The sequence below is a fragment of the Thermobia domestica genome, chromosome 3, assembly GCF_964235325.1.
Source record: "Thermobia domestica chromosome 3, izTheDome1.hap1.1, whole genome shotgun sequence".
NCBI lineage: Eukaryota > Metazoa > Arthropoda > Insecta > Zygentoma > Lepismatidae > Thermobia > Thermobia domestica.
Genome location: NC_137456.1, coordinates 27,917,021 through 27,942,105, shown reverse-complemented (window position 1 = coordinate 27,942,105; position 25,085 = coordinate 27,917,021). Strand labels below are relative to the sequence as shown.

The window sequence follows — 25,085 nt, the reverse complement described above, 5'->3', positions numbered from 1 at the left end:
TCCTTCAACAGAACTTTTAGCTAGCAGTGGAGAGATGGCGCTGTACAATGACGTAGTCTCCTTCGGGGAGAAAACGTAATACATGACGTCATTGAATCCGTGACGAAATATCTCTCCAGTCTCTTTCTCTCTTTCCTTCCCATTAACACTCAGCGATACCAGAATATCAGAACTAAATCCTAAGTTGCAAGATAAAAGAAAAAAGTCAGTGTCTCCAACAAAATATTTTTTCGGAACGTTCCAGGATTTTAATTTTTCAAGATATCACTTTAAAACATATCGGGATGAATTCACCCCATTAGTAATAAATATGATAATTGTTAAAAGTGAGTTGGCAACACTGGCAGCCTTACCCCCAAATAACGTTAAAATTCAATAGCTTGGCTCTTAATTAACCGATTTCAAAAATTCAAACGGCAAATGAATACTAATAACATATCCAATTTTATAAAATGCATAAATGGTTGCATAACCCTCAGGATATGTTTCCGTTTTTCAATAGCCCTACTAATTTTCTTCAAATCGAAAAAATAAAAAATACTACCATAATCACAATAAAATTCTAAGACTTTTTTAAAGAATAATATTTTCCCGAAAACTCAAAAATAAACCCGTCAAAAATTCCCGAAATTTCGAATTTGCTATACATCAAATATTAACCGATTTTCAAAATTCAAACGACAATCAATAGACGAATAAATTTAATACCTATCGAATGTTTTGTAGGTTGCATAACTCTAAGGATATACTTATTTATACATATATCATTAAAATTCAAATAACATTATGTTCTGTATATCCAAAAGTCTTAGTTTTTATAGTCTTGATACTATAAAAACATTTATACACTTAAAACATACTTAAAATTACAAGTTTGGATATTGATAATGGAATCTTCTGCTAACCTCGTTCTCTATAGGAAACAATGACTTCCTAAACTCTGTCCACTGATCATAATTCAAGCTGAATAGACAGCCATTAATATCAAAAACTACTTGAACTTCGGTTTGCACATTTTTCACAATTACATTGAAATTATTAGTAAGTATAAATTTCTTTTGAGGATCCATTCTATCCACTCCATTTTTTACTTCTGACAACATATTTTTGATCAGTTTTATTATTTTTTGGGTTTCCAAAACCGATCATCATTTGAAATTTACATACAGAACTCAACAGTTGGATAATTATCTTTTAAACCAGTGTATTTGATTTTTATTCCATCTTTAACGATCTCATCAATCATTTTATCTGTTAAGTGTTTTGTAAATCTAGGTGGAAGAAAGACCTTAAACTCCTTACACTCAACTAAAATGCTCTTTCCATACTTAATGAATGTTTTAATCTTTTCCATTTTCACAATCTTATATTCTGTATTTAATTCTAATTCTCTTAATCCAATAACCTGTTTTTGTTCAAGACTTCCAAGTTTATTTAAAAGTTCAATATGACTCGCCATCGTATTTATTATATTAAACTTTTTAAAAATCAGTCGGTTATTGAGGTTAGTCTCTAGAGCTTGTCGGGAGTTAATCATTTTTTATCAATTTCGTTTTATGGAAAAACTTCCATAAAACAATACAAACATGCATTTAACTATCTAAAACTCTTCTACTACTTTCTCATTCTTGGGATCATATGTAAAGTTCTTTTGCCCAATTAAAATCGCATAACATATAGTATCAGCAGCCACAGCTTCTGCAAAGTCTACTACAATCTTTATGTTTGTTCTCTCATTTACCGATACATTATTCCTCGTACTACAATTAATCACATACATTGGTCTGTTATCTATAAACTCTTTAGGATCATAGTACATTTCAGTATTGCCACATGTTATTCTCTTAAATGCAGTATAATCTTCGTACATCTTAAAATAATCCTTGTTAGCAATATCTAAGTTTCTTGATTCTTTTGGAAATACCTCATTCCTTCCATTCTTAAGATAGATATTCTTTACCTTACAATGATCAAACTTACTTGCATCTGCTGTTTGTTTACCACTTCTATCAGTTTGGAACATTACAACTACGAAATCAGTCATATCAAATTGTCTAGAATTAAATTGAGTAGTAACGTCAAACTCCAAGAAAGAACCTACAAGTCTTCTGAACACATTGATAAGTATGGAATGAAAACATGATTTTAGGTTCTTTAAGAATATTCAGCTTTAACTTGTTTCCATAATTAGATTCGTATTCAACAATAGGCATTCTTATCTCCATACTTTTTATTGTTATTTTTCCATCATGAGGAGCTGCTGCACCTGCTCCTGATCCAGCTCATTTGTACAAGACATCGTTATTGTTGTTAGCTTTTGTAAATGTTATTCTCAATCCACCTTTCCACATAACCTCTTTATAATCACTTTAAAAGCCTGGAATTATTCTTAATGGGTACAAAACACTAAAGTCCTTTCTTAGACCAAGTTTATCATCCGTTTCAAATCCTGCTTGTTTTAGATATTCAACTTCTGGTTTAGAAATCTTTAATGTCCCGATAGCTGTAGATGTTATTCCAGGTAGTTCAATCTTATCTATAACAACTCCATGCTTTCTCAATTTGAGAAAAGAAGAATGGTAAGAAGATATCTACAAGTTTTATAGTATCATTTGCACCAAATGTTCCTCCAACTGATGCACCAACAACTTCAAAAGTCATATGACAATCTGCTTTGTGTGGATGTATAAAGCCATCCCCCACATCGAAATCAAACTCAATATCTTTGTTAGCTTCATTCAAATTATTAAATGTTCTTGTGTTAGCTTTAAAACTCTGTAACTCGTAACTCTCAACACTATCCATTTATTATAAAGAAAATCTTGAAACAACGCTTTTATGGGATATACCCATAAAAGAATCATACATAATAACATTTAAAAACTTATAACCCCCATCCTAACTTAACCTTAGCATTCATAGCAGTACCAACCCCAAAAGCAGCTAATCGTTCACCAATTGACGCATCACTACTAAATGCTCTTTTCCACGCATTAGTTTCTAGTTCCTTATCTGCAATATGTCTTGACTCTGTATCTTTATTGTCTCTGTAGTATATATCGTGTTCTTTACAAGCCTCATCTAATGGGTTAATACCTTTATCACCTTTCTCTAACCTTTCTTGAAGCTTAGTCCCAGGCCCGCAAAATCTAAAACCTGGAATATGTAATTCAACTGGAAGTTTATTAATCAAATCATTTACTAATCCTTTTCCAAGCTTCTCATCATTCCAGAATTGTGGTGGTAATGTATTTAAGATCTTAATCAAATAACCTATACCTTTTGGATCATTAGGATTAAATTGTGAAAGCTATTATTAATCATACTCACTATACCTACTTTCTCATTATAAAAGTTATTATTACCAGCCTTTTCTTCTCCATCTATAACTATTAACCGATCAATTAACTTTCTCACATCATCCATCCATATATATTCTTTAGGTATATCTGTATATTGTTTAATTCCTTCACCAGTCCTTTTAGGTATCGTGTTCTTTTTAGGAGTAGGAGGTAAAGATGGTTTAATATAATTATCCCAAATAGGCTTAATAATATTAATGTCCTTAGAACCTCTACTAGATGCTACTTTTTATCTCGATTATATTTTTGGAAGGCAGCATCTGATTCTATTATTATTTCCTTGTACTGTTCAAAATCGTCATCATCATAATCTTCAATGGTTTTATTAGTATTCATCGTTAACAATTCCCATAGACCTTCTGTTCCTTTATAAGTTTTACCATTAATTATCAAATCATCACCATTCACTTTAGCTTCAGAATTTCCTATCTTATTTATTATTTTTCCATCTTCTACAGTTCTTATTCCAAATACACTATCATTTCTTTTACTATAATATTTCGTTGCAATCTTACCAAATGATTGAGCTGTTGTTAAAGGCTCTACTCCTTCCACTTTGTCTTTAATTTTTTTCTCATTTGTTTTATTTCCCCCGTTATAGGTGTATCACTACTACTTGGAGAACTATCATAAGTTATCTTTTTAGGTGTTTCTAGTAGACTAGGATCTATTGAAGCCGTCTTATGTACAACTGGAACAAGTTCAGTTATTAGATTTTTATTTTGTTCTGCTACTTCTTTGATCTCACTTCCCAAGTTTTGAATAGCATCAATTACAGGTTGTTCTTGTGTCTTAAATTTATCATATATACCTGCTCTTTCTTTCTTCCAAGATTTGAAGCCCTTTATCAAGAACTCCTTTAACTTGATATTCTTATTAATATTTTTCTCATCCATTTATTATATAGAAAACGAACAAACGCCAATAAACGTCAAAGAACATCAATAACCGTGAAAAAACGTCAAAAAACGTCAATAAACGTAAAAAAACATCAAACGTTAAAACGTAAAACGTGAAAAATCGTCAAACGTTTAAGAAGTGTTTTATCTTGTTCCTATACTTACCATTGTTTACCTTCCTTGTCATATCAATTACTATAAAACCATAATCTTCTTGCCAACATTTTGAACATATCTCTTTACATTTATCATAAGACATATCCCCTCCAACAAACTCATTATACACATGTTTAAGATTAGTATCATCTTGTCTGAATATGCATAGGAAGTTAACGTTATCTCTTATAAGCTGTTTAGGTACTTTTGAATATGTTTGTGCAAGATAGAAACAGTCTAAATGTCTATGCCTACCTCTTGTAAAGTAATTTCTAACAGTATCTTGATTCTCTAAAATGTAATCATCAAACACAACGACAGAGTATTTTTCACATTCATCAATAGGTACAATAGTATCATTACCGCTTAAGAACGTTGCTATTTGCTTCTTAAACTTTAGTTCTGCTTTTTCAAATCGATCTTTCAACTGCTCATACTTTGGCTGATTCATGCTTTTACAATATATATAGAAGTAATTATTGTTTAACCAACCTGGCTGTAATAAAAAATTAAATAGCAAAAACGTCTTACCACACCCAGATGGACCCACTGTAAGACATCGAATATCATAAGGTATAAGTTCTCCATTTCTTTTTTTAGCTGTTGTTTCTTTTATCATCTCTTTTACATCCCAATTAATATTTTTCTTACTCATTTATTATAGAGAAAATCGTCCCTTTTATGATCTTATATCTTTAAGTTATTCTCTGATCTTAAGTAACGTATCTTTTATATATTCGTTATCCATTTCACCATTTAATGTTATTATCATCTCTAACTGTTCTTTAAATGAGTTAATACAAGTGACAATGGTTTTATATTCGTCTTTTCTTTTGCTTATGTTTAACTTAGAAGACAAACCTGTTATTATAGCACTTCCAGTTGCAAGAGACGTTGTTAATATCGACTAATTGTTACAGGTATAAAAATATTAATAAACCCAGTTGTTGCAGAAAGTACAACCGATAACGTAATCAAAGTGTAGTATGCATATTTCACAATTCGCAGTTTTCTCTTTTTCTTCTTTAAACTGTATTCTAACTTTTGAATGACATCTTCTATTAACTTGATTACTTTCTCTCTTGGAATATCTCTAGGTAAATCAAACTCATTCATTTATTATATAATAAATGGCTAAGGTATTTAAGTTAACGAGTGATACTTCTGTTTTAAAGAAGAAACTCCATTACGAATTAGACAACAGTAACAACTATTTAGGTATAGGACTAGTTGGGTTTTACAGTACATATCTAACTCCAAACGTTACACATAATGCGTCGTTTATCTATGGAAATGAAATTGTTATTATACCAAATGGACAATACAGCTTAAACAGTCTTAATGATTATTTAAAATCTCGCTCCATAAACATAACGTTAAAAGAGGATCGTATAACAAATAGAGTAAAAATAGAAACAGGTGATATTGATATCACAATGGGAAATTTAGGTACTGTTCTAGGATTTAGCTTTTATGAATTTTTAGGAAAGAACAAAACACATATTGAAAGTAAGTTACCAAAGTTTTATCCGTTCGATACAATTAATGTTCACTGTAATATAGCAGATGGTATGTTCAGGGCGCTTTAAACTGCAAGTGGTGCACCTTCCATAAGACCCCGTAGTTAGACTCAAATAGTTCCAAATTCCAACACCATGCGGCGCGCCGTTCGTTTGGTGAAAACAGAGGGAAAACAAAGTACATATCTAAGTGTAATTTTAGTGCCGGTGAGGTTCTTGTGAGAGTTTTAAAATCATTTGAAATAAGTCTTTTTTTATCATGCCAGGTTGTTTTGTGCCAGGTTGTAAGTCAGGACATACTAAAGGCGATGGTAGGCATTTTTTTAGACCTCCAAAAGATTGTTTAGACTAGTGGAACAGAAAAATTCCTAGAAGTGACCGTGCGTTAACCCTGAATGATTGTGTTTGTGATATACATTTCAGTGATGACATGTTAGTGAAAGTAGATTCTTTTACAGTAGAAGGGAAACTAGTGGAAATAAAACTTGACAAATGGAAACTAACCCCAAATGCTGTGCCGCATAATTTTCCCGGGATTGCAAGCTATTTAAGTTTCAACCCGCGTAAACGAAAAATCCCATCTAAACGTCGGCGCCCCCTTCTCCCCGGAAGAAAAAGAAATCGGAAGTAATTTCGAACCCAAAACCAGGTAGTGCGACACCAGTAGTTTATAGTGCTGAAGAAAGCTCAAGTACAAGTAATTCAAATAACCTTGCAAATGAAGTAATGCGTCTTCGTAGAGAAGTGAAACGATTAAAACACATGCTCACTCGAAACCAGAAGAAGCGACGTGATCACATCAAAGAAATTGAAAAATTACGAACTATTATAAGACAGTACAAAACGGAAAGACTACCGGACAAACAAAAACTAGTCGTTCGTACCATGACAAAGAAGAATGAATCAAAGAAATGCGGAATGCGCTATGAATCAGAATTCATTTTGGAAAGTTTGCTTTTTTTAATAAAATCAAGGAAAGGATATGAACATTGTGCGAATCATCAATTGTTACCTTTGCTTTCCGTTTTTTTACTACGTAAATTATTGCGCGGTCTCAAGTGTAATTATGGCATAAATCCTCATGCTCTCTCAGCTATTGAGCTATAGCTAAGGGCATGGAAGATAGTGATGAAAATGGTCGTAATTGTGTTCTGATTTTTGATGAAGTAAAATTACGTGAGGATATTAGATACAATTCCAGCAAGTGTAGTGTCGATGGTTTTGTGAACATGGGTGAATTCACGAAAGAAGAAGATAAGAATTTTTTAGGCGACCATGCTTTAGTATTTTTTCTCGCTCCTCTTATGAAATCGTGGGTGCAACCCATTGCAATTTACTTAAGCAAGAATGCCACTGATGGTTATACACTTGCAAAAATCATCTTACAAGTGATTATCCAGTTAGAAAATAATAACGTCAGGGTAGTGGCTTTCACATGCGATGGTAGTCAACCAAACAAAAAGGCTTGGAAAAATTTAGGAATATCAGGAAATTTAGGCAATATAAGGAATTTCATTTCTAATCCCTGCGATGCCAATAGACAAATTTTTGCAATGGGAGACATTTGTCACATCATGAAATGTATTAGGAATAATTTTCAAAAATTTGGAAGTGTAATTTACAATGGTCGTTCTGTGCGGTTTGATTACTACAGAAAACTATATGATTCCGAGACCAAATCACACACTAGTAAGAGAGTAGTTCCAAAATTAACTTCTTCTCACATAAACCCTAAGGCATTTCAGAACATGAGTGTAAAATTAGCCACACAGCTTTTCAGTAGAACAGTTGCAACAGGTATGAAATTTTACCGAGAACTTGGAGTGCCCGGCTTCGAAAGCAGCGAAGATACAGAGTTATTCACGCAAGACATAAATCAGGTTTTTGACGCATTGAATTCCAAACGCCCAATAGAAGAACTTCGGAAAGGAGACAAATTTCACAATGTATTGATACGTTTCTTCGAAATTCTTCAGCGTTCAGACAACACCTTTGCATCCAAACAAACTTTAGAATCTCTTCGAGTAACAGTTAAAAGCACTATTGAATTGTGTGAATTGCTTTGGTCCTCAGGCTACAAATATGTTTTAACAGCTAAATTTTACCAAGATCCTGCTGAAAGATATTTTGGTCTTATACGTGGTTTGAGTAGTGATGATCATCCGACATCAATTGATTTCTTCCACCTTCACCTGCTTCAGTCCATATATGTACCCGTGAAAGGAGCACTTTCTTCAAAAGCAAACTGTGAAGATTCCGTTGATGGAAAGTTAACATCCTTTACGCATCAGATAAGTTCTATGGCTCAAATGGAGATAAACAAAAGCAAGGAAATAAAGGAAGGCATTCAAGACCACATAAAGAAATCAATTACACTAACTGACATTGAACCGGAATTAGACCCTATTAATTTATCCGCTAGTGATCAGAGCACAACCGTAAGGGGGAATAATGTAATTTATTATTTGTGTGGCTACTTGCTTCACAGTGCAAGTAAACAACTTGTTTCGTGAAAAAATTGCTTGGCATCTTTGCAAAGTGACTCTGAATCTCCAAGCGATACAAATGCCGTTCATATTCTTACTCGGTTAAAAGACTTTGGGGGCAACGATTATAGTTACCTCAAATACCCCTCTATAGCATTTTATGATGTAAAAAGACACGTCGACAAGGTGTTGGAACAGAAACTACAAAAAGAAGATGCACTTTGGGGTGACGTATTTTCTGATTGTGTGGAAATGTTGTACGAAATACCAGTGTTCCGAAATGTATGTTGTTCAGAGGATCACCTGTTCATGTATTTACCAAAGTTAGAATTTCATTACATTAAGTGTCGTTTCATTTTTCGCGCGAAAGAAATGTCAAGGGAAAGAAGATCTGCATCAGTTGCAAAATCGGTGAGAAAATTGACAAAACTTTCCTCTAGCTAGGGTAAGTAGAATTTCTTAAAACATTTGCCTTTTTAAATTTAAATTTAAAATTTCTTTTTCTACATACTGAGCTTTAGTTTGTTAATTTGAAAACTGTAAATACATTCTTATGGTTACTATTTTTTTTTATCTAGTGTGTGCATATGGGCAAAAATATTTACGTTTTTTTCTTGCGCTAAGCAATGCATTTTCTGGCATCTCCTCAGTTTCTCTTACACCAAACAGCACTAGCACCACCAAGCGGCAGATACATTGTACTTCCCCAGTTCCACCACTTATAAGTTAAAGCGCCCTGGTATGTTTGTTAAAGATACAGAATACACACATAGAGAAACAGGAATTATAGATTCATTTAAAACAGATGCCGAGTTTAAACATAGTATTATTTATGAGCCTACTTATCCATTATTTTTCCCTATATCTAAAGACAAGGTTGATAATTTTGAGATAAGGATAACAGATGAGAATGATTCCTTAATTGATTTTGGTGGAGCTACAACAACTGTACTTTTACAAAGTAAGATTTTCTCTTAAATAAATAGGAAGATGTGTTCTATTAAAGGTTGTATGTTTAGTGTTCCTTACAACGAACTAAAGGATTTAAATATTGATCATGTATTAACAAAGAAACAACTTAGTGATAAATCTAAGAAAATTAAAGAAGGTAAAGGAATGGATTTAACTTTAACTACTGCACAAATGAAAAAGACTAAGAAAGAGCATATGGGTGCAGAGCAGAGTTTTATTTTTACAATTCCAGCCATTTTAGCAGCTTTAGGAGCAGTTGGTTCATTAGCAGGCGTTGCAGCAGCGATTACTAAAACTGTATTGGATGCTAAGAAGAATAAACAAGAACTTGAAGAACAAAAAAGACACAATATGGCTATGGAAGAAAAGCAGGGAGCAGGTAAACCAAAGAAGTCAAAAAACTAAAACCATTGACCAACTTCGATATAGAGAGGTTGGTTAAAGAATTAAAGATAAAACGATTTAGAGGTGTATTTATGAGTGATGAACTTCCACAAAAACCCTATGTACATGAGTGTGGTATAGTTAACCTTGATAAATCAGAAAACATTGGTACTCATTGGATATGCTATTGGAAAGATAACAACATAAAGTACGTGTTCGATTCTTATGGTGGTGTTCCTCCTAAACAACTAGTACAATATCTTAGCACCGAAAACTTATTTTACAATGACGAGCGAATACAAGACTTTAATTCAGTTATATGTGGTCATCTTTGTGTTAAGGTTTTAAATCTTTTAAATCAAGGGTATTCTTTTAGTGATGTTATGTATATGATTAAAAATGATTAAGTGCTTTTATGGTTTATATCCATAAAAGTTTTGTTTTAAGATAAATATGGAAGCTATACACAATAGATTTTTAGATTATTTTGAGAAGCATGAAGATGAACTAGATGCACTAGATAAATATAATTTTTATCAGTATTTTCAGGATGTTAGCAAGATAGACTTAAAAGATAGAAACAACGTATATAATGTTATTGATTTATGGAAAATGTTAATACCTAAATTTTTGTACACGGAAGAAGAGTTGGAAAAGTTGCGTTCAATAATTACCTTAAAGGACTTGTTGTCAAATTATAGCTCTAGACCATTAGAATGCAGTAATTGTAGTAGTAAGTCATTAACAAAAGGTATGAGTAGATACATTTGTAATGATTGTTCTGTAGAGAGTGGTTGGGTTTACAGTACTTGTGAAGGAATGAGAGCTGCTTGCGTAAGAAAACCATGGTATGATACTATAAAAAGATTTACGTTGCAGTTATCTCGTTTGCAAGCTTTACAGGATAAAATTATTTCTAAAGATGTGTTCAAGGTGTTAAATGATGAATTTAGAGATATATCAAAAGATTTAATATCAACAAAAGATGTTCTAGAAGTACTAAAGAAAAACAAATACACAAAATATTATGATGATGTCTATTTAATACACTATCACCTTACCGATCAAAAACCACTAAAATTACAACATATGGAAGAAACACTTATAAACGAGTTTGAAAAGTTACATGAGATCTTTATAGAACTGTATCCGAAAAGTGTATTGTTTATTAACTTAAAATGTGTACTGTACTATCTGTTGAAAAAGCATGATGTTTATGTTGATATTGATTTTAAGCACTCACCTAAACAAATAGAGATGTTAAAGAAATGTTTTGAAAAATTAGGATGGACATTTTCTGTATAATAAATGAGTATGGATATATTTGGTAATGTTAAAGATAGAAAAGATAATGTTGATATTAGTGAAGAAAAATTAAAATTGTTGGAGAATTTAAATGATGTTGTTAGTGTAAGTCAACTTAGGTCAATAGAAGCCCAATTAGAGAACGATAGAAAACGATTTGAAGATGCATTAGAAACGTTACAAGACACATACATAAAGAAAGAAGATATTGAAAAGATTAGGATGGATACTACTAAATTGATTATGCAGAAAGAAACTATACCTTTATTATGCCGATTGAGAATTAAGAATGTTAAGGAGCCAATCTTTAAAATATTCAATCTTTCTAATGGTTACACATTTCTCTATAATGGAAAAATAATGCACATGGAATTAAGTTTGGATAAATACTTTTTAGACATATATTTAGGTGATACTTTGATCGAAAATGTACCTTTAACTTTAACAAGAACGATATAATTACAATTAAACCAAATAAAAATTCAGCTATAGAAGAGGGTCAATTTTTGTTTGTTATAATGTACATAGAAAAAGAGGTTTCCTAAGGACGTTTGCTATATAATAAATATGGATATTTGATTTTCTATACAATAAATAATGATGATGTATTGTGTTAAGTGTAAGAAGTTAACAGATACGGAGAAAGATACCATTAGAATTGAACAAACAAAGAATGGGAGATATCTAAAGAAAGGTATTTGTTCTGTATGTGGTGTTACTAAAACTCAATTCGTTAAAAAGCCCGATTGACTAGAAGAAGGTAAAGGTATTAGAGAAGACATTATAGAAGAAATTCATAAACCATCTAGAAAAAACTTTGACAGATTAAGTGTAGTTATAAAAGGTATCGATGATCTTTGGCAAGCTGATCTTGTTGAAATGGATAGTGGAGTATTAAAAGGTGTTTCTAAATTAAATAAAGGTTATAAGTTTCTGCTAACCTTTATAGATGCGTTCTCTAAATATGCGTTTGCTGTTCCTGTTAAAGATGAGAGTGGTAAAAATGTTACAGAAGCATTCGAATCCATATTAAGAACGAGAAAACCTAGTAACTTACAAACTGATCAAGGTAAAGAGTTTTACAATAAAGAGTTTAAGAAGTTAATGGATGAAAATAAGATTAATCATTACTCAACCTATAGTGGTAAGAAAGCTTCTGTTGTTGAGAGATTTAATAGAACACATAAACAAAACATGTGGAAAAGGTTCACAACACAAGGAAATTATAAATGGATAGAGATATTACCAACATTGGTTAGTGAGTATAATAATAAAGTGCATAGAACAATTGGTTTAAAGCCTATAGAAGTTAATAACAAGAATGAGCGAATAATATTGGAGAAAGTGTATAAGAAAGAATATAAGCGTGTTAAACCCAAATACAAATTAGGTGATCATGTTCGTATAAGTAAATCGAAAGGGTTATTTGAAAAAGGATATACACCTAATTGGTCAACAGAAGTATTTGTTATCAGTGAAGTTATTCCATCTAATTCGCCTACATATAGAATTAAAGATTTAGAAGAGGAAGATGTGCAAGGTAGATTTTACGAACCAGAACTATTAAAGACGAAACATAAAGATGAATACTTGGTGGAAAAGGTGTTAAGAAAGAAAGGTGATAAAGTATATGTTAAATGGCTAGGTTTTGATGATTCACATAATAGCTGGATAGATAAAAGTAATGTTTTAGTGTAAATATAAATGTTTGTCTTTTATGGCTATTATTCCATAAAAGGCTGGTTTGGATGAGATATGTTACGAGCAGGAAAAATTAGCTTCCTTTAATTATAAAAATTCATAAGAACTCATAGAATATATTTCCAGGGTCGGAATTCCGGCTGTGGAAATTATTAGAAAAGTAGCAGGTGGTAACGAAATAAAGTTAAAAATAAAGATTTTCTATATAATAAATATGAGTACTATGGATAATTCTCTTAGTTTAAACGATATTTGCTATGAACAGATTAAAGACAATTATTGGTATGGTATTTTTGGTGATTTTAAATTGATTATAGATAAGAGTACAGGATATTTCAATGATACTAAACTGTATCAAGATGGTGGAAAAAGGTTTGATAATTGGCTGAAAAATAAAGAATCTCAAGAACTAATAGAATACTATAACAAAAAACCAGCTCCTATAATCGTAGGAGTTGCTCTACATACCTAGTAAAAGGAGGAGATAAAGAAACAACATCAATTGTCTCAGGAACATACGTTTATAAAAAAATATTTATTGCTATAGCTCACTGGTTGTCTAAAGAGTTTTATGATAAGTGTTATGATATTATTGAAAACTACTTCGCACAAGATGCTGAACAATACCTTGACGATAAAGAACAACTACAAACGAAGGTACAAGAAATAGAACAACAAATGAATGAATTACGTATAAACAATGAGAAACAAGAAAAGGAAATAAACCGTCTTAAAACAATCGCAGCACCATATACAGATGAGGTTTCAAAAGATAATTGCCTAATCATATATAAGAAGAACAAACCTAATGATCCTTTCCCTTATTATGCTATCAGATGCCAAAAGAGAAGTCTATACAAGCCTCTTAATGAAGCAGAAGAAAAATATCCGAATCACGTAATAATATATGAAAAGTTTAGAGATCCTAACACTATTAAGTTTTCAACCTAATGCAGCAAGAACTAGATATTCGTAAAGGTAAAGGCAATGAGTTTTGGACATCACTATCAGAAGAAGAATTGATTAACAGTATAGATCGCTTGTATGATAGGTTATTATCTGATAATTAAGGCTACAACTTTTATGATATAATAGTCATAAAAGTTAATTAGTTAAACATTAAAAAAACATCTAACATCGAATGCTAAATTCAATATACTACCTAAATCGGGATTATGATATTTTCTTATTATAACTCTCCATTCTACGTAATGTCTAAATAAATATACAAACTCTACAGAGAGGTGTTGATAAATTGAGATGTTATGCCAATGAACTCTGTCTTTGAACTCTGTAATAAATCCTTCTGTTAAATTTTGAAATATTGAAATTGCTTCCCAATCTACTTTGTCAACGTAATCTCTTATAAGGTTTCCAGATAATTGTTGAGTTCCAGATAAGCACCCCCAAGAAACTTTATATGCATGTTCTCATATAAAGGCTTCAGAGAGTTTGTTTCCATAAGATATAGCATCAAAATCAACTTTATCTATAAACTCATTAATAAATTCTTCAGATAGGTTTTGATTATACGATACTTCTTCCCAATCAACTCTATCTGCAAATTCTCTTATAAAGTCTTCTGATAAGTCTTGGCTTCCTGAAATAATCCCCCAATCAACTCTATCTGCAAATTCTCTTATAAACTCTTCCGATAACTTTTTCCATAAACATATTTCACTCAAATTAACTTTCTCCTGATATTTGCGTATGAAATCTTCTGTAATGTGATCATAGTTATATTCCCCCTCATAATCATCATAACCTATAGATAACCATTGTTCATCGGTCAGTGAATCTAATATCTCATCAGACAAATTCATAACGTTTGCATAGAGAATGTTTTGTATAAGAAATGAGTTGTTTTCTTTAGTGGCTTTCTTGAACAAATGATCTAACATACCTATGGACACGCTAAAATTTATTTTGTCTTCATCATTATAACCACCAATATCTAAATATTTACATACACAATCAAATATAGGTTTGTAAGATAATATTTCCTTAGCACTAGTCATGTTCGTTTTTATTCTTAGATTTTTTAAATTTATCTCATTTTTGTTGGCTTTCTATATAATAAATATGGAGAAAGAATTTGATTTATTACATAATAGACTTAAACTAATTCATCATGATCTTAAACTCTTAGCAGCACTACTAGAGAAGCAAATATTGTTAAAGGAAAAAGAAATATTAATAATGCAACAAAAAACATCTGATTTGAGTAGTGATGATGAATATAAATATGGTAGTGATGATGATGATGATGATGATGAGTAAGTTTACAAAAATGATTTAATTTTAATATGTGTATATGTGACTTTGATGGGATATTCTCATTAAAGTCGTGTTCTAATACAACGCGTAATATGTAGACAATGGCAGGAGTGTACAATGTTAAGTGTTGTGGGAAGTAAAAATAGTACAAAAATGAACTGAAATAATCCTGCGAAGATAAAAATTGAGTTATAGTAAGATTTTCTAATAATAAATAAGATGAGTAATTATAATAGATTTACTGTAGTAGAGTTAAGAAGACAATGTAAAGAGAGGGGAATCAGAAGATATTCCCGATTAAGAAAAGCAGAACTGATAAACCTTCTTAAACAATATGATGATGAACAAAGCAGAAGACAAATTAGAGATATATTCCCATTTAAACAAGAAGTATTTGAAGAACCAAGAATCAAAGTTGAATCAGTACCAATCGATGTAAAACTTAAAAGCACAGCATTCAAATCAAGATTAGAAACATGGAGATTTATAACAACTTATAAAGAACACGATCCTCTAGAACAATATATCAATTCAACATCAAAAGCTTTAATAAACAGATTGAACATCAGCTTACAAAAACATGGATCGTTAAAGGCTAATCTACTAATAAGCTGTCAATATAAGAAAGGTAAAGAGATTCAAGACATTTACTTCAACATTAATAACAAAGAGGTATTCCAATCAACCAATCTAAAAGAATTCATAAGTGATGCTAAAGAAATATTACGAGCAAGAATGGATGAGTTCCAAGCTAGAGGTTCTGGATGGACTCTTACAAATATAAACTACATAGAATTAGCTCTTAATAAATATGCACCATATAGAGGATCATCATACATAGAACTGCCAAATGAAATCAAAAGGAAACAAGCTGTTATCAATGTAAAGAACAAAGATGAAAAGTGTTTCTTGTATTCAATTGCTTCTCATTACATCCTATTGAAAAAGACCCACAACGACCATCAAAGTACAAGCATATCGTTATAGACTTTGAAGAAAAATTAAAAGATATTCATTTTCCTGTAAAACTAAGTGACATCCCAAAAATTGAAAGACGACTCAATATATCATTTAACGTTTATACATATAGTGATAATGGAAAATATATAGTGTACGTTTTATATTATACTAAAAACAAAAAAGACAGCCATGTGAATTTATTATATATAAAAAACAAAATAAAACACACTATTGTTGGATTAAAGATCTAAGTAAATTAGTAAGCAGCCAAATAACGAAATGGAGAGCTCGAAAATACTTATGTGATAGATGCTTGTTATATTTTTACTCACAAAGTGCATTAGATAAACACGAAAAAGATTGTTCTACTCACGAAGCTGTTAAGATAGAAATGCCATCAAACGATACATATGTTGAATTTAAAAACTACCAATATACGATGAAAATGCCATTTGTGATTTATGCTGATTTTGAATGTCTATTGCATAAGATTATGGGATGTAAACAATGTTACCCAGAAGATGAGTCATATACCAAAAAATATCAACAGCACAAACCATCTGGATTCTGTTACTATATTGTAAAAAGTGATGGAAGTAAAACTAATCCTGTTGTGTATAGAGGTAAAGATGCAGCTAAGAAGTTCATGAGAATGTTAACGAAAGAAGCTAAACAAATTTCAAACACATATAGTCAAAATAATGAATTACCATTAACACGTAAACAAATAAAAGAGTTCAACCAATCCCAATCCTGTTCTTACTGTAAAGTAAAATATACACCAGAAAACCACAAAGTTAAACATCACGATCATATAACAGGAGAGTTTGTAGCTGCATTATGTAACAACTGTAATTTAAAAGTTAAAATACCTAAGTTTGTACCAGTGATTATACATAACTTATCTGGATATGACTCTCACTTGTTTATAAAAGAACTAGGATGTAATAAAGAACAAATTGAATTAATACCTAATAACGAACAACGCTACATATCATTCAGTAAAAAAGTTGGTACTATCAAATTAAAATTTGTAGATTCATTTAGATTTATGGCATGTAGTTTAGACAAATTATCATCAAACCTAACGAGAGAACAAATGGTGCACACACAACACTTCTATCCTGATGAAGAACAATTTAACCTTGTAACAAGAAAAGGTGTTTACCCGTACGATTATGCTAGTGATTGGAATAAGTTTAAACAGAAAAAACACCTCCAAAGAAAGCATTTTTCAACAAGCTTAACAAAACACATATAAGTGATGAGGATTATGAGCATGCAAAGAAAGTGTGGAAAACATTTAAAATTAAAAATCTCGGACAATACCATGACTTATATCTAAAAACTGATGTATTATTGTTATTAGCAGATGTGTTTGAGAACTTTAGAGAAACATGTCTTAAAGCTTATGTTCTCGATCCAGCTTGGTATATGACAGCACCAGGTTTAGCTTGGGATGCAATGTTAAAGATGACAACTATAAAACTAGAGTTATTAACTGATTACGATATGGTATTGATGATAGAGAAAGGTATAAGAGGTGGAATTTCACAATGTAGTAAAAGATATGTAAAAGCAAACAATAAGTATATGGAAGATTACGATAAAAATAAAGAAGATTCTTACTTAATGTACTTGGATGCTAATAACTTGTATGGGTGGGCAATGAATCAATACTTACCGTATAAGGAATTTAGATGGTTAAGTAAGGACGAGATAAAAGAAACAGATTTCACAAATATACCTGATGATTCTAGTACTGGTTACATATTAGAAGTTGATCTTGAATATCCTAAAGAATTGCATGACTATCACAAAGACTAGCCATTAGCACCTCAAAACAATCAAAACTGTTAACAACTTTATACGATAAGGAAAAATATGTAATTCACTATCGAAACTTAAAACAATGTTTATCGCTTGGACTAAAACTTAAGAAAATTCATCGTGTAATAGAGTTTGAGCAATCAGATTGGTTGAAGAACTACATAGATTTAAACACGCAGATGAGAACTAGTGCAACAAATGACTTTGAAAAAGACTTTTATAAGCTAATGAACAATTCAGTTTTTGGAAAGACTATGGAAAATATTAGAAAGAGGTGTAAACCTATAAAAATAGAATGTGACCCAACAAGAGTAGAAAAACTAATTGCTAAACCAAATTTTAAAGATAGAATTATTTATATTGAGAATCTATGTGCAATCATAATGAATAAAACAAAATTAACTTTTAATAAACCAATATATGTTGGAATGAGTATCTTACATCTATCGAAATATTTGATGTACGACTTCCATTATAATGTGATGAAACCAAAATATCAAGACAAAATAGAAGTATGTTATACAGATACTGATAGCTATATATACCATATTCAAACAGAAGATGTGTACGAGGACATGAGAAACTACATTGATTACTTCGATACCAGTGACTACCCTAAATATAACAAATATAAGATACCACAAATCAATAAGAAAATACTTGGTAAGATGAAGGATGAGATTAAAGGTACAATCATAGAAGAGTTTGTGGGCTTAAGAAGTAAGATGTACAGTATAAAAGCACCTCAAATAGATTTAACAGATAAAGACTTTAAAGGTAAGTTCGATAAAGAAAAGTGTTGTAAGAAAGCTAAAGGTGTTAAGAAGAGTGTCGTGTATAAAGAACTTACATTTAACGAATATAAGGACTGTTTGATTAGCCAAAGAGAATATTATAAAAAGATGAATTTAATTAGAAGTAATAAGCACGATTTGTACAGTATAGAAGTAAATAAGTTAGCATTAAGTTGTGTGGATGATAAAAGATGTGTTTTAAAGAATGGGATAGATACTCTACCATGGGGTCATTATAAGATAGAAGAGAAATGAAATATATATACAATTCATTTATATAATAAATGCCTAAACAAAACATAATAAAATTAGACTGTTTTCGATATTATCGCACAACATGTAAATCAATTGCAACGCAAACTAAAAAAGAATGTACAAGTGACTTCTGTAGCTTTGGAAGATGTAGTAGATGTGAAAATTATGAATATGATTATATTTGTAAATGCGTAGAATAATTTAGTTGTAGTTTTAGATGTAAGTTTTAGATGTAAGTTTTTATGATTTTAAATGTCATAAAAGCATATTCAATCTCACTTTAACATTGTAGTTATGGGAATACTTTGCGCATAACGCTACTTCATTCATTTTATGTCTAAATAATCTGGTTCGAAAAAAGGGTCAAAATTGCGCTCGTAGTTAGGTATGTATACTACTATTATCATATATAATTATTTCTTTGGTAAATTACAAATACTCTTCAGTGGAAAATAGGATGAAATTTGAAAGTCTCAAATCAAAGTAGAGTAGACCAACTAGAGGGAAAAAGAAGTGTAATATTCGGCTGTGTCCCGAAAACCTAGTAGTAAGTCCTGTTGCTACTATTACAATTACAAATATCAATATCCAAAAGTGTCTGAAGTTTTCTTTTCACTTACAATTAGATATACTCATCTCAGGTAAGTAAATAAAAACAAATGAAAAAGGATAAAAAATAGAGGTCTTGAAAGTAAATCGTAGGCAAATTCACCAGAGTTCAGATGATGCTGTCTATAATGCACTGAGCAGAATGGATTGGTAGGTTGTAGTGGATCTGAGTGGGTCACGGTTGGTTGTGGGTCGCAGTAGGTCACGTTCTGTTGACACACGACCCACTCTCAAATTTTGACCCACTTGATCCACGACCTATTGACCCATTCCATTTCTGATTCCAGCGTGTCTTATTTTGTATTTGATTGCTCTAAATTAGACGCTCGGAACCTTGTTTACTTTACCTGGTGGCCTTCTTTGTAAATCCTGTGTACTTCATGTCACGCACCTCCCCTTCATTTCACTTATGGGTTGTGCGTGTTTTTCATCTGATCTCTTCTGCGATTTCAAAGTCAGCACTGAATTTCCACTTAATTGATAAGTTTTTGATATTGTGTTGTACTCTAAAATAACATTTCGAACTCATTTTGCTAATTGTGTAAAAATAAACTTTAATTTATATAAATATTTAGTTTTGCAGAACGTAGAAAGTTTGAATGGAAGTGAGAAAGACAAAAAAAAATGTAGTGCGATACCGTAAGACGGGGTTACTTTGTACAAGATTTAAGGAATTTTAAAGAAAATCGCACGTAAATTACAGACGTAACGATTTAGAACACTGTATTTTAAAAATATAATAGCTAGATATATAAGGAAAACATCATTACAAGTTCATTAGTAAACATTCAATATGACCATAGTTATTGACACATAAACTTTGGTGAAAAGCAACCCCATAGGTAGGGTTACTTTGTACAACATGCAAAAAAGTATGTTCAACATACGAACATAAAGTTTTTGTGCAATGTTTTCCCTTCAGTATGTATATATTTCACTTTCTACACAAAACTACATGGAGTCTACAAATATTGATATTACAATGAGGGTACCGGTATCGATACTTAGTATGAATTACCAATTTGTAAAGAAAAATATTTATTTTCTGATACCGACACAGGAACTGCATTCTAATAGTTTTGCGTATGACCCACAAAAATACCAACTCAGGAAAAGAAAAAAAATTCCCGCGAACTGATTAGCTTTAGTTATTTCTTATGTCCAAGAGTATCATCCCAACCGTAATCAGTGAAAGATTTACGGGGTTTGGGACTTTCAGGCTGAAGCCCACCCAAATTGCATGATTTCTTTTTTATATAAAAAAATGTAATGTTAGTCATTCTTATGCGTATAAGCTGCAAGCCTCCCTAAAAGTCTAATGACTTCTAAAAAACGAACCCTTTGTGAGTGAAGTCCCTCTCAAATTTCTTTTCTGGATCCCCCACTGTTTATAACTTATTTTCCAACAAGAAATTCATTCCAGTATCTACCTAAATAGGAAATTTACCTAAATTTAGAATGCAGGAGGTTCCAGTAGTAATAATTTCCTATCTAAGCGGTATTTTGAAACGGTGCAAAGTAACCCCGAGTAGAGGCTAAAACCGCCTTCTCCCAGTTTTACTTTTTTTATGACTTTAAAACGTTTCACATTTCAATTTCAACTATTGCATGAAAGTCTCATTATAGACAATAATATTCTACGAAACTGACTTACCTTTGACGAAAATTCTTGTACGTGATATCTTTCAAATTTTGGCGGCCTTTACAGTGACTGGTTTACATACCTCTACAACAAAGAACCCTCCCGGTAATTAGAACTGATGTTAACCACCAACGTTACAGCCAAAATACAGTTAGATGTTCTACCTTACGGTGGCAGTTGAAATTTCGTCTTTACAGTTCATGGTTTTATCGACAGAGGATTGTAAAACTCTTTTCATGTTTTGTGCAAAGTGTCTTACGGTATATAGAGAGAATTCCTTAATTAAGCATTAGGCACACGATTATTTAGTGTTGTATTAGCTCTGTACTAAGAAGGATGAACCTTTTAGTGTTCAGAGTCTGCTTGGAGTTAAGCTAATAGTTGGTTTGGTTTTGATTAACTAATATAACCCAAATACATCGGGTGAGAAAAATAAATGTGGAAACTACGGAAATCTAGACGTTCTCATACGTAGTCTTTAAAAATTAAAATATATGAAATACGAAATTCGAAATGTTTTCCTTGTGATTTGACATAAAAACAACTTATAAATTGTTACGAAATGTAATCATAATTAACTTATTCATTTTTGAGGGATGTATTTAGAGGGAGTAAGTAAAAGTCCATTAATATTAGTGACAATAGAATTATTATATTGTAGTTATAAAGGAAGATAATTTATCGATCAGTTGTATGTATCCGTCATAAAACTGAAAATGTTCTTCTCTTACTCTTCGCTTTAAGAAAAAGTTCTGCTATTGTAGAGGATTCGGTTGCTTCATAACTCACCCTTTGAGGTGAAAGGAAAGAAAGACAGATAATCAATTGCCATTGTTTTCTCATAATGTTAGTTTATCGTAGGTAAATAGGGTAGCCTCTGCTCTAAATTAATTAGGCACATGTGATTAACTTAGTCAACTACTAGATGCTAATAAGAGATTCTGAATGCATTTTTGTTAAAAGTGCGTTAGTCAAACCCTTAGTACGGCCTTAATCACACGTCAAATCGACTTTGCATAAGGCCCGTAGTATATGTGAAGTTTACTAAAGCTAAATTGCAAATGCCCATTTCAAGCCGTACTTTTTTCATAATTTCACAGTTTATTTCTTTTAGTACCTTGTGCCTTATTTACTTGATTTTCAGGCTTCACCCTTCTTAACTACCCACATTACACACTACGTCTCTGGGATGTCCCATTTTCATCCCAATCATCCCATTCGGTTTCCGGGATTATCGGGACAATGAGAAGACATCCCATGGACGTCCTCCATGGGACGTCCTGAAGGATTCCCATGTAGGATGTCCACGGGACGTCCCAGATAGGACAGGAGGTCCGAGGGAAAACCAATAGACATCCCTTCGTGGTCCCGTTGAATATGTCGTATCCCGGGATATTAGCGGACATCTAGATCTCCCGCGGAAATCCTGTGGATGTCCCACGAGCACATTCGAATAATCCCGGGATGTCCCGTCGTCCGTTGTAGGCTCAGTTTCGGACATCCCGTGGACGTACTTGTGCTATGTGGGTACTTAATTAATATTTATGTAGTGCTTGTGATCTACTAAGGCAAAACATTTACATCTTGTGTTGAACCACGACTTTTCTCTCATATTATGGAAATAGAACAACACACTTACCAAATTGCCATACATCTGAGACTGTTTAGCAAGGTGAATAGAGTTGCGAACCGCAAACAGCCTCCGTGGAATGGCAGGCTCTACCAGATCATCACAATAGTTGTCTCTGCTAGTAGCACCATTTGTCAACCTGGCCGACCTTCCCCTCCAGGCTTTCTCATAACGAAGCCCAAACAGTACAGTGGCGTATTCAAGTAGAGCACTCGCCACAAATATTATACACGTCATAACCCAGACTTCCACTGGTTTCACTCCTGATGACCCTGGAGCACTTTGCCTGTAAAGTAAAGAAATAATAATTAATAATAATTGATGATTTGACTGCAAGAACAATCTTCCCAGGGAGTGACAAATGTAACAATTAGATAAGATATGATAAATTAATATAGGTTCTAGTATAGCTATTCAACTCCTAGAGCATTTTCCAAACAATCTGTAAACAAATACATTGAGGGGAAAACACCCTTAGCATTCATAGGAGGTAGGAAGTGATGACATGTAAAAACAATAAAATAGAAAAAACAATCTATATTAGTGTAGAATCTTTAGTCTTGGAGTTGCTGAAATGAATAGTATTACTTTCGCTGCCGGACTATGAGGGAAAGACACCTGTAACACCACCAGAAGGTAGAAGGGGATGACTTGAAAAGATAGTCGAAAACAGCCGACATTGATTTTGAGTTTATAATTTTCTTGGTTGATGAGATGAATACTGACATTTTGGATCGAGTTTAAGCCCACGTTCTAATCTTCATCGATTTCAGGGTTGAGAAAGGATGAAAAATGACCTATATTAGCCTCGAATCTTTAGTTTTCGGTGTTGGTAAGCTGATTGGTAACAGTTCCGATGACATTTAAGCCCAAATTTAAGCAAGAACATGTATGTGAGCTGGATCAGGAAATTAACAGGAGCAATGCAGAAGACGTTGGTCGTCATTATTCATTCGACTGCAGGAAAATCTTCCCAGGGAATTTATACATAGTAAAAAGTTTATACTAATCAGTTACTGTCTTGTTCTTGTCTTATTAATACCAATTCTCATTATTCTCTTATTAATCTCCACAATTTGGCTGTTGTCTTGTATACGCTCTTGTATCAAATGCTTTTGCGACTAATGCTCTACCTGTCACCGAAACGCTTCTTCAGTCTATCTTTATTTTAATTTTGTACTCCACTTCTATTCTGCTTTTGTCAGTGATACAATTTCTCGATTTTTCATTAAAAATTCTTTAAAATGTGTAGGAATGTCAAATGAACAAAAGTGAAGTGTGATCACTTACAAGTAAAGAAGTTTTAAACGAATATATCAATTTATTGCAAGATGGGAAATTACACGAAACTTATGCCAAGTCTATAAAGGAACTGATAATAATTTGCAGCAGCAACTTGCAGTAGAAAATGTTAGACCAAATAAGTCAATTGAACAAAACGGCATTCTTCAAATTGTCAACTAGGTATTTCAATTTGTCAACTTGTTAAGAAATTGGTCGCTTTGGAGGGAAGCCTCCCCCATTACCCCCCTTTAGCGATGCCCCTGGCAGCTAATATGGGAGAGCGATGCCTTTTTCCGTAATAATTTAATATCAATCTTTCTGCTGAAATGACAATAATATTAACCCCTTGCGTTTCAAGTGTCATATTCCTATGTGCGTTCTGTAATATCTTTTTCATTTATTGTTAAAAGACTGTCTAGACCGTTATATAGGGCATAGCTGTTGGGAGCGCGTGAAGAGATCATTCACATTACTGATAAAAACAATTATTTGCATTGTGGAACATTTGGACTGAAAAAGGGAAATTATGACGTTCTGAAGGGATTTTATGTTACTTAAGGTTGGCAACACTAACCGGAAATCATAGGCAAACTTTTTTTTCTTTTCAGATCTAGAAATAGATCACAAAGTTGCTAATTGTTTATCGTCAAACCAAATACATGTATGTTGTAACTGAATGCTCCCTTAGGTCTGCCAACTATTCAACAAAACATTTTTTTTAATTTTCTTTCAGTAAGGTGCTGTCACCTAAGGACAAATAGTAAAACTAAGTCTTGTCTTGCATCCACTAACAAATTTCATCATCTCCAGGTTTGATATGACCCTTGATAAGAGACACGTTTTCATAACATCCACATGGATGTCGCTAGTACACAAAGGGTTAATGTAATTGGCAAAAAGAAAATTGTGGCAATGTAAATCATATAGGTCATATGATCAAAATACGGCCAATTTAAATATTAGTTAGCCTATATGTTACGTACCTAAATACATGAAAAGTAAAAATAGCAGTAGTTAAT

General features: G+C 32.1%; 1 protein-coding gene across 1 annotated transcript in view; it reads right to left on the bottom strand.

Moving 5' to 3' along the window:
- The window catches only part of LOC145681402 (glycine receptor subunit beta-type 4-like), an 84,702-nt gene that overhangs the window by 9,051 nt on the left and 50,566 nt on the right, over positions 1–25,085 (bottom strand). Inside the window, exon 5 of the mRNA XM_081753049.1 lies at positions 22,792–23,068. Coding sequence (XP_081609175.1) covers positions 22,792–23,068 — 277 coding nt within the window. The remainder of the gene's footprint in view (positions 1–22,791; positions 23,069–25,085) is intronic.